We start from the raw sequence: 20,154 nt of genomic DNA, 5'->3' as shown, positions 1-20,154 counted from the left end.
CCTGTTAAAAACAAATTCGGCAGCCCCCCTCTTCGAATAAATAGAGATTGAAATTTCTTTTTTTTTTTAACCTTTATTTAACCAGGAAAAATCCCATTGAGATTAAAAACCTCTTTTTCAAGGGAGTCCTGGCCAAGGAGCAGCAAAAAAGTTATAAACATACAATACGATTATATATACATTATGAAAAACAATTACAAAGGATCGACTCAAGTGCTCTCAATCTGGACTTAAAAGCGTTCATTGAAAGTAATTCAGTCAATTTCCTGTCGTTTTGCAACATGTTCCATGTGTGGGGGGGCTGAGTGAACAAAAGCCCTTTTTCCCAGTTCTGTACGGGCAAGTGGAACAGCGAGTAACAAAAGATCATTCGAACGCAAACAGTGAGAGCCAACACTCCTCCGTGAGATTAAATTACAGATGTAGGAAGGCAAAAGACCAAGCATGGCTTTATAAATGAAAGTATACCAGTGATACCAGTGACCCAGCCTCCTGGAGGACAAAGAAGGCCATCCCACTCGAGAATACAGTTCACAGTGATGGGTCAAGACCGTGTAATTAGTAATGAACCGCAGAGAAGCATGGTATGCAATATCAATCTTGTGGAGACATTTAGCAGAAGCATTCATGTACAATAGGTCTCCATAGTCTAAAATAGATAAAAATGTTGCATTAACAAGGCGCTTTTTTGCCTCAAAAGAAAACCAATGCACAATATCTAAATAGTAACGCAGAAGGAGATCTGTGTTCAGAGTGGGGGGGGGGCGGGGGGAGGACCATACAGCATAGGATCGCGATATTTTCCGTGGCAATACTGTATCGATACACGGACGCCAAGTATCGATCTTTTATCATATAAATTGCACATGAGAAATTAAAGCTATAGTGCGTAGTTTCTCTCGCCCCCGTGAGGAATTCTAGGTAATGACATCAATGACTGTTGTTGCATTGCGTGATCACGCACAGCCCCCTCCTCTCCTCCACACAGTTGCTAGTAGCCAAGGAGGACACGGAGGATTAAAAAAACATGATGGACTCTTCAGAAGAGGTCATTATCTTCACTCGAATTTCTGCGCGCGAAAGTCGCCGGACGCCACAATCTCATGAAAATAGTCATACTGAGAAATCCAGAGGGAGTTGTGTGGAGCTGATAGTCTTAATTAGCTTTGTAGCAACTCATTTGGCAATGGCTTGAATGTAACGGACGTTCATTAATATCAAAAAGTTACGCACTAAAGCGTAACTTTTTGGTACTAGAATAATCAAAGAAATAATAAAATTGAAGTATGATGAACAAACAGAGACATTTATTTATTTATTGACAAAGTTGGATTATGTTAAAAAATTGCAATGATATGGTATCGCGGGACCTCTGGTGATTCCCACACCTATTTCAGAGGTTGTCTCAGTTGCAGTGTCTTTTCCCCAAGGAGAGAATTTGATCCAAACAGACGAATGCAATGTCAAATGTTAAAAAGGTGTACATTTATTTCCCCGTCCAGGATGAACAGGCCATCTCTGACCTACGGAGAGGTGGTGCAGTACGGGATGGAAAACGTGTCCTGGCTGAGGAGACACTCACAGTGGGGGAAGTAAGACAAATGTTTGACCTACTGAGTTTAGAGATTACCGTTGGGAAACGGATTAGTTTTATTCATGTCACCAGCATACAGTTGTCTCATAGGGTCCATTTCTAAGTTTTTTTTTTTAACACCATATTATGAAAATGTATTCAGTAATAACATATTTTAGCAAGTTATCTTATTTTGAAGGCCTAATGTATCAGTTCAGTGAAGAGTTTTGGTCTCATAAGGGTAAATATAGTGTTTCAGACGCTCTCCTGCTATGAAATATAATTATGGTGCAAACATTGAACTCTCAGTTGTATAAAGTAAAGTCGGTAATGTGCTTTTTTAGAGGTCCTGATATATCTTATCTTGCTATAATTTGGTATTGATTGTCAGTAAAATTGAGACAGTGTTTAGTTCTGAAATTGCACAATAAGGGATATTGATGTAAAGACAAAAGTGTTCCTGTCTATTATATGAGTACATAGTTATTCAGTCTCCATATTTACTCTGTAAGCATTCTTACCTTTTGTCCAACCTCCTCCCTCCCTCCCTCTCTCCCTCCCTCTCTCCTTCCCTCTCTCCCTCTCTCCCTCCCTCTCTCCTTCCCTCTCTCCCTACCTCCTTCCCTCTCTCCCTACCTCCTTCCCTCTCTCCCTACCTCCTTCCCTCTCTCCCTGCCTCTCTCCTTCCCTCTCTCCCTGCCTCTCTCCTTCCCTCCCTCCCTCTTTCCTTCCCTCTCCCCTCTCCTTCCTTCCCTCTCTCCCTCCCTCCCTCCTTCTCTCCCTCCCTCTCTCCCTCTCTTCCTCCCTCCCTCCCTCCTTCTCTCCCTCCTTCCCTCTCTCCCTCCCTCCCTCTCTCCCTCCCTCCCTCCTTCACTCTCTCCCTTCCTCCCTCCCTCCCTCCCTCCTTCCCTCTCTCCCTCCCTCCTTCCCTCTCTCCCTTCCTCCCTCCCTCCTTCCCTCTCTCCCTTCCTCCCTCCCTCCTTCCCTCTCCCCTCTCTCCCTCCTTCCCTCTCTCCCTCCCTCCCTCCCTCCTTCTCTCCCTCCTTCCCTCTCTCCCTCCCTCCCTCCTTCTCTCCCTCCCTCCCTCCCTCCCTCCTTCTCTCCCTCTCTCCCTCCCTCTCTCCCTCCCTCCTTCCCTCTCTCCCTTCCTCTCTCCCTCCTTCCCTCTCTCTCTCCCTCCTTCCCTCTCTTCCTCCCTCCCTCCCTCCTTCCCTCTCTTCCTCCCTCCCTCTCTCCCTCTCTCCCTCCCTCCCTCCCTTTGTCTGTCTCTCTCTGTCTCACTCAGACAGACGGTGAACGTGTTTCTAATTATCACCCAGCTGGGCTTCTGCTGCGTCTACTTTGTCTTCCTTAGTGACAATATCAAGCAGGTCCTGAACACACACACACACACACACACACACACACACACACACACACACACACACACAGTAATCATCACTTTTAAGGCATTAACTGACATGGTTTTCCTAAAATTGAAATGAAACCTTTATTCAAAAACCCAAACTGACAAAACACGATGACTTCTCTGGTTTACATGTGTCTAACAGTAGGGATGCTCCCAGGGTACAGAGTTACTGTAGCACTATCCGCCAGCCACATGCTGGTAACATATGCAAGTGGCTGGTATAGTTGTTTCACTCACCAGCCAAGAAACAATGGCAATCTAATGAGTGGCTGGTAAGATTTGAACGTTCACTACGTATTTTGCTGGTGGACGAAAAAGTTAATTTTGCACCCTGCACCGATCCAACTTTTTCAGTCCCGATAACGATACCTGGGCTTTGGTGACTAGGGTCATTCTTTTATGTGAAAGGCAACATCAGGCTCGACTTAAACATTGCTTTCCTAACTTTGTTAATAAAAATCTCACAAATGAACATAAAGATGTAAATTCACTAAATTGTTATTTATTATTAAAATAAAAAAATTTGTGCACCAGCAACTTTGCAAAACATCTTCAAACAATGTTTTTAAAGATTATTTTTGGGGCATTTTTAGGCCTTTAATTATACAGGACAGCTGAAGACATAAAAGGGGAGAGAGAGGGGGGAATGACATGCAGGAATGGGTTGCAGGGCGGAGTCGAACCTGCGGCTGCTGCGTCGAGGAGAAAAGCTACCCAGGTGCCCAAATATCTTCAAAATGAACAGGAATTTCAAGTCAAGTGTAAACCTTTTAAACGCAGCAACAAATTGGTCAAAACTTAAGCAGGAATTAAAATTTCATTGTATAATGGACATAGTACATAAACATAGGTTAAAGGTGCAGTAGGTAAGCCTTATAAAACTAACTTTCTGTCATATTTGCTGAAACTGACCCTATGTTCCAGTAGAACTACATGAAGCAGGTCATTTAAAAAAAAATCTGGCTCCACCTACAGCCTGTAGTGAGATTTGCAAAAATCCAGAGCTCCCTGTTCAGATGCACCAATCAGGGCCAGGGGGGGGTGTCTAACTGCGTGTCAACCACTGCTCATGCACACACATTCATTCTCCCTTGTGAGGGGAGGGGCTTAGGAGACCGTTTTGGGCTTTAGCGGAAAGGGGGGAGGGACTGAGAAGTTTTCGATGTTCACATTTTTTGGCCAAGTCCTGGATCTTCACAATCCTACCTACAGCACCTTTTAATGTGGATTGATGGAGTTGCCTCAGTGTGGATGGCCACATGAATGTATGTCCATGTACTATCACAGAGAGTGAGAAGGTTTCAGTGTTTACACATACCAATAAATAGGTCACTAGCAGTAGAGGGATAACAGAGAGCAGGGAGAGAGGATTTACATGCAGCACAGTTTATAGAATACATTGAAATAAACCCCAAAAACTAATCTCAAAAAACATCTAGCAATTGTTAAACATGTAACAGCATGCACTGGTAATGCTCCACATACATTTCTACTGCATTGGTGAAATAGAAACAAAACCAAATACAGCTTTAGAGCATTTGGAGGAACTTCTTTCCAATTACTTTGATACAAATCTCTTTGACATTTCGGCTTCTTCTACCCAAGCATTTCTCTATATAGCTGTTGTTTTGTCTAGGATTGTCGTGAAGTTTGACCGCTGACCTTATTGCCACCAATTGAGTCCATATTGTAGTTGGAGATCTGGGAACTTTACTATTTACCTCACTGAAAGTCACACTGACTAAATGCTTGAAACATCTGACCTGTGATTGAAGACTAGTGTCTGCAAGTGTGGTCCTGGATGGACTTTATTTGTGTAGTACACCTTCTTACCACTAGATGGAGGTGTCTGTCCACTATGGAAGTCTCCTTTCCTCACCTTCTACATCAGCCTCACTAGGCAGAATACAACCCTGAGTAGATGTCATTGAAACAATCAAACTTTTTGGGGAGTTAGTGGTTATGTTGTTCCTGAAATACTTAGCTGAATGATTGATAAGTAATTATTACAGAAACTGAAACTTAGTCGATGACCATTTTGATAATCTGTTCATCATGTAAGACATTTCTCCAGGACCACTTGCAGAGTTTAGTTTAGTTTGTCATTGCAAGTTACAGAAAATACTTTTGTTGTTTGACTTTCTGTCAAAACAAAAAGGCACAGTAAAGATATCACTTGTAATATAATTAATATTAATAATAATGAACTTTATTTGTATAGTACCTTTTCATACAAGAAATGCAGCACAAAGTGCTTTACAGTAAGCGAAAAATAGACCTAGGATAAACATAGAAACTGGGATAAAGTGCCATAATAATGTAAAATAAGATGCAATGGAAAATAAAACCCAGTGAATCATAAAAATATTAAAATCATATCGCATATTTGCGACATCAGTGGTGGAGATTTGAATTTTTAAGCTGAAAGCTAAGAACGTATTTCACCTCAAGTGCACTTTCTACCAATCGGCGCCTAGGTCTCTGAGGCTATAAATAAACATAACACAACGTCTTCCCTCGGGTGTAACCTGTGATAGACTTTATAGATAGACTCTGTGGAAAGTGATTATCTGAATTCATTACTGGATAAGGAAATAAACCAAGATCTGTTGAGCATTGAGAATGTCAGAGGGTTTTGGGGGGGCATAACAACATTTGAGAATCCCACTGACATACCTGCGGGGTCCAAAAATTAGCGCCACCTACTAGCCAAACGCTTGTAAAATATGCAGGTGGCTGGTAGATTTGCTTCACTCACCAGCCAAAAAAAAAAAAAAAAAAAATCTATTGAGTGGCTGGTAAAATGTGAACATTCACTAGCCATTTGGCTGGTGGACAAACAAGTTAATTTTGGAGCCTGCCTACCTGTACTCAGAACAGCAGTGAGAGCAGGTGAGATTTGAAAAGTGTAGGGATAGACCGATTATTGGACCTGGCTCAATTTTTTGGCAGTTTGCAGATTATCTTTATAAGCGTTTTATTTGCCTGATAACTGATAAAGTTAATGAATTACAAAGTGTTCTACTTTGGCTCTGTGTTTATTAGAGAGGAGAGCTGAGATATGAAAGGGGAGAGAGAGGGGGGGAAGACATGCAGGAAAACCGTCACAGGTCGGATTCGAACCCTGGACCTTCTACATCGAGGAACAAACCTCTGCACATGTGCGCCCGCTCTACCAACTGAGCTAACCGGCCACCCAAAATCTTAATTTTGACCTAAAGATTTTCATTTTCACTGTAAATGCACATCGGTTCCAAATCTCTGTTATCGGTTTCATTAACTACTAATAATCGTATCGGCCCTGAAAAACCAGCATCGGTCGATCCTTAGAAGAGTTCCTCATAAAAATATCTTCAGGCACCAATTTTTTTTTTTTAGCAGAAACGTACTCATTTCTCTGTGCTCCCCTCCACCCGTGCCTTCACTAGGTGGTAGAGGCAGCCAACGCCACCACCTTCAACTGCCACATGAACCACACCAACCAGACCCAGGTCCTGGTGCCGAGCTTCGACTCCCGCCTCTACATGCTCTGCTTCCTGCCTGCCCTCATCCTGCTGGTGTTCACCCCCGACCTCAGGTACCTGGCTCCCCTCTCTCTGGTGGCGAACCTGCTCATGAGCACCAGCTTGATCCTCATCTACTTCTACTCGCTCACGGTAAAACACCAGCTTCATCTCATCTCTCTTTTCTATCGATTTTAAGAGAAGATTTTCTGACTTCATTAGAAAACACTTGCAGAGGTTTCCATTCTAAAGCTTAGGCGCAGCACCCAAGCCATTTTGGGCAGCACCTAAGCTGAATGAACGTAAAAATCAATGTGAGCATCAACACTAACTGAATGGCTTTTCTCAGATCTAATGATTGTAGTTGGTCCCCAGTGGACTTCTTTAGCAAGTTTTGTCTTTAAGCTTTTTGAGTGTTATTTATTTATTATCTGCTTTAGTTTTGTAAGCGTTTTAGACACAGATATGAGCCATATAAGCCAAAACTGACCTCCCAACAGGCCAATAAAAATGCAGAACATTTGTCCGGATCTGTTTCTACAAACAACAAAAGTGTACTTTGGGATTGACACCCAAGTAATCACTACATATCATACAATTTAGTAAACTCTGTGGTATATTAGGTAGAGGTTAATTGTCTACAGGCCTGAAATCTGCGAATAGCGGACGTCTTTTATTGACTGCATATCAAGCAATAATCTAACATGATCTTTTCTTCATCTAGGTTTACAACCATCCCCCCACTTTGTGTGTCATAATCTGTCTCTCTGTTTCTACTTGATTGGCTTCTGAGGTTGTTGTGAACAACTCGCCACTGTCCTCAAAAAACAGGACAGAGTCTCCAGATTATCTGTGTCCCTGTTTTATGCCCCGCGGTTGTGTTCCCTGAGAAACGGCCTTGCCTTTAAAAAAAATCAATTTCTTGCATCAGAAGTCTCGGAAAGATTCAGCACAAAGAGATATATCTGGCCCGCAAGGTGTTTATGTGGCTGATAAATCACCTGAGCAAGAAATTTGGGGGAAATCTAGTGCATCTTTCTTTTTTCTTAATGTGGTCCTTACAGCCTTGCTCCAATTTAATTTGTAGTATAATATAAAAATATACAGCAAAGCCAGTGTCAGCAGCTGCAGTGTGCAAAACATTACATTTCCTCTTATTCTCCCACATGGATGTATTTTGCAGTAATGACAGTTCCCTTGTTATAATATCCTGCTTATTTCACAGCTACTTATCAAAGACCCTAATCACATTCAATTATTTTATCACAAGCTAATGTAATTTGCAAGCTTTGGCCAATAAACAAGTCCAACGGCACCAAGGAGTCGTGTCCTCTTGGCACAAGGCGTTGTTAATCAATTTGATTACAAATGATCCAAATGGACTGCAAATATGATATGATCAGATGTGGGAACAGTAGTCTGGTATTCAGAAATAACTAATCAGACCGTCTGGGATGAGAATGTAGAGTTAATGTTCATGTTTGTTTTTTTCTCTCTCTTTCTGTCCTGCAGAACATCACATACCCCATCAATCTGCCATACGTGGGCAGGGCTAAAGACTACCCTCTCTTCTTTGGGACGGCCATCTTTGCCTTCGAAGGGATCGGAGTGGTACGTGACGGACTGATGTTTACTAAAGATAAAGCAAGGGACAAACACATTAACCTCTGAACAGTTAAAGTCCATTTACATCTGTAATTAACATGGAATGTGTATCTGGATGCATTATCTGGATTATGGCATCTGATCAGGGTTTTTTTTACATTCACACCTGGTATTATAAGCGTTCGTTATCTCCATGCGGTCCACATTAGGATTTCAATATGCAAATGAGGTGGGCAGAGTTGGCGTATTTGTTGTGAGTTAGGGGTCATCTTGCTGAGCAGCCTAAACATGATTTAACATGATGTCTCACGGTTTCTTTAAGCTGGAGCGGAACATCTAATGCTTAATGAACATCCGAAGCAGCCTTGTCATCCGTCATGTTGTTTAGGCATTATTAAGCTATGTTGACATTTTGTTGCAGGAAAGATTTTTGCATGACCCCTGACAGTTACAAGGATACAAAAAAAACACGTTTGGTATAATCATGTGCGGCCCAATGCCATTAGCATGCACCACCGTTCTCAATCCTCACACGAATTACATTTTGAAGCATACATGTTGCTTTTGCTGGGAGAAGGCTTCGGGGAAGACCCAAGACTAGGTGGAGGGATTATATCTCCACCCTGGCCTGGAAATGCCTCGGGATCCCCCAGTCAGAGCTGGCTAATGTGGCTTGGCAAAGGGATGTTTGGAATCTCGTGCTGGTGCTGTTGCTCCCCCCCCCCGTGACCAGACCACGGATAAGCGGATAACGATGGATGGATGGATGGATGGATGGATGGGTGGATGGATGGATGGATGGATGGATGGATGGATGCCGGCCGTTGCTTTTGTTTCAATTGGTAGCGAGCTGGTTTATAGCCAGCAGTTGTTGGACATTTATCAGCTTGTTTTGTCCAGGTATGATTTGGAAAAATGGAAGAGAAGCTTATGTTACTCTATGTAAAGTGTTTCTGAACTGCTCAACAATACTGGTGAACAATAATGAGGGCACCGTATCAACAGAACTGATTTTTTTTTTTTTTTTTTTTTTTTCTTGTTTTTTTAGTGCTTTGACGTGCACTGCTCAGATAGTTCTGCAGAAGAGAATTCTTCATTGGTATTCAATTAACAGCATCCAGACCGCTGAGAGAACATTACTGTGTTCAATATATTGCATGCCCTTTTTCTGAAATGTCAACACCATTTTAGCTTTCATTATAACTTACATAAACAAACTAAGAGACATTACAGCATGAGATAAAGTGACATTTAAAAAATGACAAACTCAGGATCATGAAGATTTTTTTTTTTTTTAAGTGTTTGGACTGCTACCTCTAACATTGTTTGAATGTTAAAGGACAGGATGACCCATGAATCCTACATGTATTTTGGTCTGTTGTCCTACTGACGGTCTGGTTGTGTCTTTGTCTCTTCGGGTCGGCAGGTTCTTCCCCTGGAGAACAAGATGCAGAGGCCCCAGAGTTTCATCCCGGTTCTGTATTTGGGGATGGGCATCGTCACCTTCCTTTACATCAGCCTTGGTACCATAGGATATATGTGCTTTGGAGAGCACATAGGAGGGAGCATCACACTCAACCTGCCAAACTGCTGGTAAGATAGCATCAGCACTCCCTGGATTACAAATAGATGGCAATCTTAAATTTAAAAAAAAAAAGGTACAGATATAGTTAAAAAATGCACCTGCTTCATATTTACAACAACAAACTTTATTCTTTCTCGTCTCATACACTACCGGTCAAAAGTTTGGGGTCACTTAGATATTTCCATTGCACTCCATTACAGACAGAATACCAGCTGAGATCAGTTGCATTGTTTTTTGTAGTCAGGGCAGCAGTTTTCAGATTACATTATGTGCTTACATAATTGCAAAAGGGTTCTTGACTGTTGTAGACAGAAGTGGCTGATCTTTAATGCAATATCTACATTGCCCATTATCAGCAACCATTCATCCAATGTTCCAAAGGCACATTCTGTTTACTAATCTGATATCATTTTAAAAGGCTAACTGAGAAAACACTGGAGAATCCTTTTGCAATTATGTTTTGGTGGCTGTCACTACCCACGCTAACTCCTCAGTTCTCAGCATTTTGCAGTCCTTCCAGAAAAATGCGGAGTTTTTTGTGATTGTTGCGGGCAAAAATCCTTGATTATGCGGCACGTTTTCTTAAAAAATGCGATGGAATATGCGGGATATTTATGCAATTTTATCCGATGAAATTGCGGGAACTTGCAAAAATTGCGGTTTCATCATGGCTTCGTCACGGCGTTTGCAGCTTTTCGATGATGTTCACGTCGCGTAATTACGTCACTTCATAACGTTCCCATGGCAACAGGGGAAAATGGCTGCTCTTGTGTGAAGTAAATGCAACATTTTTCAACTTCCTGCTAAGATATATGTTACTTTTTTGCAACGAAAATGCGGGGATTATGAAATCATGCAAGCCCCGCATATTTTGCGCGGAAATTGGCAATTTATGCGGCGAAAGTGCGCCGTATTTGAAAAAAAAGAGGCCCCCGCATAAATATGCGGACTTTAGCTGATTATGCATTGAATTATGAGATCACATAATCACGTTTTCCTAGAGGGACTGATTTTGGCTTTGCTGCTTTCATAAATGTAAAAAAAAAAACATTAAATATAACACATTCCATGAACTGAGACAAGGTGTTATCAATATTGAGACTAGTAGATCATAGTATAATTGCTGTACAAACACCTCGGATTATTATCCTCTGTCAGTTGGTAGTGTGCTCCCGGCAGATCTCAGCACATACAGACAGGGGGGCTAATCATTCCTTTCCAGACATTGCAAATAAAATAGGTCAGAAAAGTAATCTTTCACAGAGCAAACTAAGTTTCTGACAAATCTCTCTTCAGGTCTGGTTCAAAGAGGGCCTTTATTGGCACCATTCGTCTTCCTCCCTCTGAGTTAAAAGCTCAGGCATGATGTGTACTCATTTTATTCCTTCTGTGAGCTCACTTCTTTAGGGATAACATTAGTTACAAAAACCAAAACCAAATACTCCGATTGGATTTGTTTTCTCATTATCTTGTTACTATCGCCACTGCGATTGGTGATAGACGTCTTTTGAAATGCCTCCTGTTATTGGACCGACGCTGCTAATTAGTGAAATAGATTTGCTTTTCAATGAGATTGAAAACTCCAAGGATTTAATTACCAGCTTCTTTTTCTCTAAAGTGTGCAGAAGAAGATTGTTAGGCTGCTGTTTGTTTTTACAAGAACTACTAATTGACTTCATCTTGTAGTAGGTTTTTTGATGCATCTTATTCATGCAATATGAGGCCTTGTGTTGATGCTTGTTCAGTTTTTTATGAGAGGTTTTTGATTAGCTGCATTTCAGTGCACTACCAACATGTATTTCATGGCTGTAACTGTGCCACACAACACTTTCCATTTAGTCTGTTTAGGTCACATTTCTGTGACTCTTTCTTTCTTTCTCTGTCAAATGACTCTCTCTCCATCCCTGTTTCCAGGATGTACCAGGCGGTGAAGCTGCTGTACTCTTTTGGTATTTTCATCACCTTCGCCCTCCAGTTCTACGTGCCAGCAGAGATTCTCATACCACCAGTACTGGCTCGCGTGTCACAGAGGTGGGAGAAAGCCGTCGACCTACTGCTCCGCGCCGTCCTGGTCATCTTCACGTGTAAGTAACAACCGGTCAATGAAATAATGCAGCCTTCCATTCGCAGTAGAGTGAATCACAATGATTCACCCTACTGTGGATGGAAGGCGGTAGTGTAAACACTACATTGGATTCAGTATAAGATGAAATAATGACTTTGCAGAAATGCTACATTTGTACTTCACATTTAATTATTCAGTAATCTTTATTCATTTCAAGTGTAAAAGGGATCTTTCTTTGACCAATTCAGAACTATATCCTGATGATGAGCTTGAAGTTGCACTGATAGCACGAAAGCAGGAGATAGAAATCATGCCTAAATTCCAACATAAAAGTGGTAAAGCTGTTGTAGCTACTAGACTAGTGGTTGCCAATCCCAATCTGGGGTCAGCCGAGTTATATAGTTTGATGGCCACAGGCAGGAACGACCTCCTGTGGTGCATCGTGGGTGTCTGAGTCTGTTGCTGAAGGTGCTCCTCAGACTGACCGGTGTATTGTGGAGTGGGTGGGAGGAGTTGTCCAGGATGGAGTGTATTATGGACAGCATCCTCCCAAAACTAAATAATGAACTATCGTACAATAAATTGATGCATAAACGAACAAACGGAGGAAGCAAAGACCTTCTTGCTGCACCCTAACTTCCTTCTTAACTTAACATTCCTCGAAGTGAAAGTTACCCTCAGTTTAGTTACTGTTCATGAATGCAGGATGCGCTGCGATCAGCCTTGCGTGATAGGCAGCGTTCCCTGGTCCCCCGGCTTCAAACCAGCATACTGATTTCCATCTTTTTTCTCTTTTATATTCCAATGCAGTCCCATACCGCCTTTATTTCAGTCCTGAGCAGAAACAAGAGATTGCTGTCTGTTTTGTGCTTCCTTCTTGGCTGCTGTAAAGCTTTTGAAATTACTTCTGCAGTGCGCCTAGTTTCTTTTATTGTATTTTTTATTGGGTTCATTCACTAAATAAATTGAGCAGTGTCAGTCAGCATGCCAGCTGGCGCTTTAAAACGGGTCCCAGCCAACAAATGAAGGTATTTTTTTTTTTTAAGTCACAAAATGATAAGCTGACGGAGAAAACTGAGTAAATCCTCCACATAATTGAAGTAAATACCGGCTGCGCTTAACAACAGGAAAACTATATCGAACTCGCACACAACTCGCGCAGTATATTTCAGGTCTCATTTATCCAGTCGTCATGCTCGGAACTTTCCAACGTGTATTTCTCGCTAAAATCGTACACTTCCATTGCTCGGTGTGAGTAGCATACGTACTTCGTTCACCATGGAGGCATGAGAGAAGAACAAAGTTTTCGTCAAGGGTTGAGTTATTCATATACAAATATTAATTTTAAAGGTGTAGTCTTTTAACAGTTGAGCCTGTGTAGCTTGAGGAGCGTGTTTGTGTACTAGGTCTCACATGAATGGTAATGAAACCCAGTAACTTCACAAACACGTGTCCTGTTAACACACACTCACAGACACACTCACATTCCCCCATCCGTTCTCCTTCCTCCCCCAGTTTTAGGCAGCAGCAAACAGTTCCCTGTTATAGCTCTGCCAGGCTCTTTTACAGCAGCAATAGTCCTCCCATTGCTATTGATTCCCATTCAGCCATGACTGCAGATGCTTTAACTCTGTTATCGTCTCCTGCCTCTCCGGTCAGATCGCTGTGATTCAGTGGAGGTGCTGAGGCAGACTTTCACCCTTTTTAAAGATCATTAGGCAGGCTTTTTCCTGTTTCAGAATGGGCCTTTTGAGGGACACATATTAAGCAGTGGGTCTGGGGGGTCGTCCCCCAGGAAATTTTGAGCATTAATTTCTTGCATTTTGATACATTTTTACACACCAATTTTTTGTGAAAACGGCTTTTATAATTTATATGTGAAGGAAAACACAAGATTCCAACTGTGAATGGAAAAGCATCAAAACATGGAAGTGGAGAAAGACATTTGGGCTACTTTTGACCCAGTCCTGGAAAAGTTGCACAGGATAAATGGATGGATGCTATTACAAGGTGCTTCTAATGAAAGCAGCTACTAAATGGTTTAGGTCATCCAGTCAGCCTGCTCAACATGGTTAAAACCAGTTGCTCAATTCATTCTAACAATGAGTCTGGATTTAGTGGTAAAATGTGTTTGATGGTACAAATAGATGGATTGTAAACGGCGAACTGACATATTAATAACCAGGGCCTCGTTCTATTGTTGCTATTGTTGAAAGAAAGAGAAGAAGTTATTGAGTTTTTTTTTATACTGAAACCAACTGCTAGTCTACAAGGAATGCAGAGGATGGAAGCTCTGTCCATAGTTTTAGGTATTCTTTCGTCTTCAATTGAGTCTATTTTTACACCCGTCTAATTTTACATCCTCTGACTTGTGTATGGGTCCTACGTAGCCTCATGGGTATATTGCAATATACTTGGCGTTGCTAAGTGCTTCACATAAAAACCTCCATTAAATGATGGATGTTAAGACCGAATAGTAAATCACATCAATATGTAAGGAGGTAAAAAAAAGTTTTATAATATATCAGATAAATGTGGTAATCTCAAGTTGAGTTTGATATAGCTGCTGGTCTTCTCAGCACCAGGGAGTGCTTAAGGTCTTTATATTATGTATGCTTGTATATAGGGAACAGGGAAGATGCAGTATGTTAGAGAAACCGAGCATCGGCAGTTATACAGTTTATCTTTTGCAGTTTATTTAACTGAATTACAGAGGTGTGATGCTGTGAGTGATGCTAATCACAGCTTCGTGGCTGTGCAGCTGGTGTAATCCAATACATACTTTGATCAACAGTTACAGTATATAACAAGAAATGTGATTCCCTCCTCACTGCACTTCACATGGAATGAAACCTCAAGTTACGTCAGACTTATTTAATTATGGAAATCACAACGCTTATTAGCCTTGGGATCTTCATTCCCTTGGTTGGCTGTGATTGGAGGCCGTAGAGAATTATGCAGATACATGCTGTACCGGTGTCTGCACATGCATGTTGATAAGCTAATAAGAAGGAAATAAATGCATACATGAGCCACTTCATGTCCGTGGGTCATCTGCAAAGCAGCTCACTGGTTCGGGTTGGCGCTGAGCAGAGTGTGTGTTGTGAATGTGGAGTAGATGCAGCAACAAGAAAAGACTTGCTTCCAACGGGATCCCACTTATGCATGCTTGAATGAAGGAGTCGAGGAACAGGGGGCTGGAGGAGTGTTACTCCTACATGCACATCTGCGAGTAGGAGATTGGTTTTTGAATCGGAATACAAGATGAGAATGAAGCAGTGCATCGTCGTCTGCACACGTGTAGCAAATCATGAAGAGAATGCCTCTTAGAGTCTCAGTCTTCGAATCGGAAGCAGATGTTAGTTCTTGGCTGTCCGGAGGGAGAAGCTTTTGTCTTCATTCCACTCCTGCTGCTGTATTTTAGTAATGTGAGTCTGCTTATCTGAGTTTGCAGCGAAAGAGAGGCTGACAGCGTACAAAGAAACAAGCAGCCTTACACAGAGCAAGAGCATCACTCTTCTTCTAAATGTTGCAGTGATGAAAAACACATTAAAATTCAAAAACAGAATCACATAGCCATAACCAGAGAGACTTCTGTGAGTGTTTACAAGAGTAGTTAAGCCTGAAGGTTATTTCATCTTAAAAGTTGCCTTCCCAATAGAGAAGAAAATCTTCAGCGTGACTTAGAACATATTAGTTTTCTTGGTGTGTTGTTTAACATTTTGCAAATGTCTTCGCTCAATGTGAGATCCAAAATGCGTCCCAAATGTATTCTGTTCTCTTGATTTAACTTAGAAGCGCTTTCAAGTGGTAGAACTGTCAAATGAACGCTGATGTTACTCTGTGTTTACCAGTTGCTACAACAACACAGCCTCATCTTTCACCGTCATTGGTTTCAGTTTGATGCCAAACGGTCCGATAAGAGTTAAAAGAGAGGACGGCCCTGGGCAAACTCTCTCTCTCTGCTGAGCTGTGCTTTGAAGCTTTCAAGCTCCTGCTTCAAAAGTCAGGACATTTCAATGCAGAGATTTCTTTTGAAGGGATCACTCTATTCTAATTTACCAGAGACAGGCTGAGGAGTGGAGGAGCTTAATTTTGCTGTTACTCTTGTTTTGCATCAGAGAGTCTCTGAGTGGCAGCTCTAGGAATGCTACATGGCGTCACCTTTCTTGCAGTTGTATGTGCCATGATACCTTTATGTTACAGGGTTTGAGAAGAATTGCCCAAAGGCATAGTACTTGGATTATTGTTTGATCAGGCGATAAAATGGGCACTCAGAAGAAAACCTTAATGCTGAACCATCTGGTAAAGCTGCACAAAGTGATTCTTGACCAAGAGTGGCAGATGGTAGATTTCTAAAACAGTCTCACAGGAACAAGCCTTGTTAAACTATATCAGTCTATCGTGTTGTGATTGATAGCATGATAGCATGCACTTGCCAAATGTCACTCAGTCTTTAAATCTGGATGAATCTGTTATTTGGCCACCTCAGGGCAGACCCCCAAAACAAGCTGAATTATAATAATAATTATAATTTATAATATTATCACTTCATAAAGTTGATAGGACTAACATGTTAGCAAGCAGGTACCTGTTTACACATCCATCAGACATGGAGCGACATTAGCATTCATAATGTAATGTAAGTCCAATGTTCACACTCCGTATGGTTCTGTTTTCATATCTAACACCTCCTAACCTGTAGGTCAATAAGGAGTTGACTTATTGCTAGCAGTTAAATGCAACCCCAGTACATACATGGTTTGGGCTGCCAATGAGAAAAATACAACTTCAACTTACAGTAAGTTGATTTTATTTATATAATAATAATAATAATAAGCTTTATTTGTATAGCGCCTTTCATACACAGAGTGCAGCTGAAAGCGCTTTACATCCATAACCCCAAATCACATTTGCCTCACAGGGTTTAACAATCTGTACAGCATACAACACCCTCAATCCTTAATCCCCGGTACAGATAAGGAAAACTATTCTTTTAACAGAGGAATACAACATATTAAATATTTAAACTCCTTTACCCAAAGCTGGAATAACATATCCAGATGAACCAGCTAACCAAAACGATGCCTGAGGTGTTGGGGTTCTAGTAGTCTATATCCACGACGTTCCACTTCCGGGATTCCTCCGTTGCCGTTGGAAATTTCGCCAGATTTCACTCTTTTCAGCCAGATGTCTGTTACTTTCTGTTTTTTATTTGTGTTGGAATTTTAAACTCCAGTGGATTTATGATGACTAACTGCTCCTCAGATCTCTGCAGGGTAAATCCAGACAGCTAGCTAGACTATCTGTCCAATCTGAGTTTTCTGTTGCACGACAAACAACTTTTCAACGTACACGTCCCACCAAAACAAGTTCCTTCCTGAGGCTATTTTGGAGAGGCACCGTGACTCTGCTCGGCACTTAGCGCCACCCATGACAATTGTGATTGGTTTAAAGGAATGCCAATAAACCAGAGCACGTTTTTCTCCCATCCCAGAATGTTGTGTGGACTAGCCAGACCCTCCTTTGCGGCGCTGTGGAGGAGGGTCTGGCAATGCATAACTAGTGTTCTAGTAACACTGTCACATTACAGAGTCATTTGATTTATCGTTAAAACCCATATGTGTGACATTTGAACACATCTGGCTTTGACAACTGCATCAGAAAAGACAATTCCGCAGAAAGCAATTCACGCCAATATAAAAACAAACAAAAAACTAATGCCATCAGGATCATTTTAAACCTCCACATAATACCATCACTAATGGGAAATCCAACCCAATCCTAGACTATTCTTGCTTTCCATAATATCCCCTTTTAATGGAGCCTTATATACACAACTCATATTCACCCGTACTTGCTGAATAGCAAGCCTTCTTTCCCCACACACACACACACACACACACACACACACACACACACACACACACACACTTGTACCGCAACTATAGCGGCTGCACTGTTTATTTATTTTTTGCTTTGAAAGTGCTTTCTTTGTCTGAGTCACTTTGCCACAGGCCTGGGCTGAACAGCTAGCGTGTGTTGAGTTGTTGATGGGAACAAGAGAGGACATAAGGATGTCACGTGAGCCTCCTCCTCTCCTTTTTTCTTCTGTACATTATCCTGAAGCATTGTGGCACAAAGGACCAAAGGTACAAAGTGCCACTGGGAGTGCATGTTGCAGATGACATTTTTTACATTCTTTTTAGAAACATGATGTGTGTGCACACATCACCGTGCACAGAGTTTGAAAGAGACTGAATAAGTAACAGATACTGTATAAAAAAAGTAACCACCGACACATTTTCACTGGTCTCCATGCTGCTTTCTACTGTTTACTAACCCTGTGTTGTAAGACTAGTGTACCGGTATCTCTTTTGGAGAATAGCAGAGCCAGTAGCTGATAATGAGGTCCTCACAAGTAGAATAAAACGCACACTCACACCTTAGTAAAGTTCCCTAATAGTCACCTCAGTTGTTGAGGTGATATTCATGTTAAAACGCAGCACATATATTAGCACCTCAACTCATATTATTGCACACATTATAAGTCATTAAAGGGTGTGTGTGTGTGTGTGTGTGTGTGTGTGTGTGTGGGGGGCAGTGTCTGGGGAGTTTGTGGTAGAGAGAGTGGCGGTGAATGCAGAGCGATCGGTCTGAGTGGGGGGGAGTTCAAGTTTATTTGCGGAGATATCAAGCGAATGTACAGCAGAGTTTACAGTCTTGTGCACTGTATCGGAAGGATGTAGCAGCAAAAGTTAATAACTATTTTCCGGCATGTTCATGACTTTGAACATGACACACCAGGAACAATAAAACGGACAGACTTGTCTACTGGCATCGGCTATTTTTAGCGCGTAAAGCCGGATTTAAAAAAAACCTTCATATACACACTAATTGTGGTGGCAAAAAGGGTATTAATGTCTGGTTCACCACAGGGGTTGAACACTGACTCAATACTGCTGTGGTGTAAACATTGAGACAATACAGGCCTTTTCTTCAGCCTTCGTCATTATCTCAGCACCAACTATAAGGTAAAATATTCTTGAATGTAGGGCTGTACCAAACGATTATCTTTTAAACGATTCATCTAGCGATTATTTTTTCGATTAGTTGACTTATCTAACTATTAATTTTTCGATTAATCTAACAATTTTTCGATTAATCTAACAATTTTTCAATTAGCGATTATTTTCCCATTGCTCAATTATTAACAATTTACACAAAACAAATTTCAATAAGGTTCAAGTCTCTGTTTATTAAAATTGTTTAACACTGCACTGTTCAAGTAAAATGAATTTGTAGTGCAACCTGAAGCCAGATGTAAGCTATCAATCCAACAACAAAACAAAGTCACTTTAAGTAGGAATACAAAAATAAAAACTTAAAGTAAAGTAAGTGCAAAAAGAGTAGCCTGTATTTGCTTTTTTTAACAGTAGTATATCAAATAATGAATAAGTTCTTGTTTAACATCCAAGCTCTTCTTCCTTTTAATCTTACAGTAAAAAAGTGCAGTTTTAGCAACATATGAAATCAGATGTATCAAATAAATCCAACATTAGGCAAGTTGCAGAGTGTCTAATATAACAGTCTGTAATCGATTGGGTCACTCGTTATGATCACGGTTCATACGTTTTGAAAAAACCTGGAAAAGTTATGGAATTTAAAAAATGCAAATTCCAGGCCTGGAAAGGTTTTGGAAACATAAAAAGACCCAGAAAGTTTTGGAAAAGTCATGGAATTTTTTTTTTTACACAGCATAATAATATGTGATTAATAAAGTATTTCACATCATCTTAACCTCACCGTTCTATTCGGGGCACGTTATTACGAATCCAATCCAATCCACTTTATTTATATAGCACGATTTTAACAAACACAAGGTTTCCAAAGTGCTGCACAAAAAGACAAAACAGAAATAACTATGAACCACATAAATTGTCATTCATTTTATTGTTAAACCTCTGAGGGTAAACTTTAACACATTTTTATTCTTATTGTATAATGTTGACTGACATTTTCAGGAATACATAGTCATGGAAATTTGCCAAAAAGTCATGGAAAAGTATTGGTTAAAATGCGTATGAACCATGGATGATGGTAAACCAAAAAAATAACACTGCCGACTGACAGCGTTTGATGATGCTTAATGTTAAGTCATAGCGGGGCATTAAAACGAATCAACCGACTAACATACCGTTGGGCTACTACTGGGAACACATTCTGTGTCACTATGTTGATAATCGCACACGTCTACAGTGCACGTTGTGTCCGAGCCCGGCCGGCCCGACACATTAACTGGAATTATGAGCCCGAGCCCGATTTAAACCCGACAATTTTTTAATACGTGGGCCGTTATAACTGATGTCATAAAGGACTCGTGAGATATCTGAAACAATCTGGCCTGGTTGCGCA

At 41.1% G+C, this 20,154-nt stretch overlaps 1 protein-coding gene across 3 annotated transcripts in view; it reads left to right on the top strand.

Annotated features, from left to right (window-relative positions):
• The window catches only part of slc36a1 (solute carrier family 36 member 1), a 53,125-nt gene that overhangs the window by 14,883 nt on the left and 18,088 nt on the right, over positions 1–20,154 (top strand). For all 3 annotated transcript variants that reach the window (XM_036004777.1, XM_031317112.2, XM_031317111.2), the window contains exons 6-11: positions 1,503–1,592; positions 2,859–2,943; positions 6,410–6,637; positions 7,997–8,095; positions 9,516–9,682; positions 11,589–11,758. In XM_036004777.1, coding sequence (XP_035860670.1) covers positions 1,503–1,592; positions 2,859–2,943; positions 6,410–6,637; positions 7,997–8,095; positions 9,516–9,682; positions 11,589–11,758 — 839 coding nt within the window. The remainder of the gene's footprint in view (positions 1–1,502; positions 1,593–2,858; positions 2,944–6,409; positions 6,638–7,996; positions 8,096–9,515; positions 9,683–11,588; positions 11,759–20,154) is intronic.

The sequence above is a fragment of the Sander lucioperca genome, chromosome 1, assembly GCF_008315115.2.
Source record: "Sander lucioperca isolate FBNREF2018 chromosome 1, SLUC_FBN_1.2, whole genome shotgun sequence".
In the NCBI taxonomy this organism is placed as follows: Eukaryota; Metazoa; Chordata; class Actinopteri; order Perciformes; family Percidae; genus Sander; species Sander lucioperca.
This window is presented reverse-complemented; position numbering and strand designations above follow the sequence as displayed.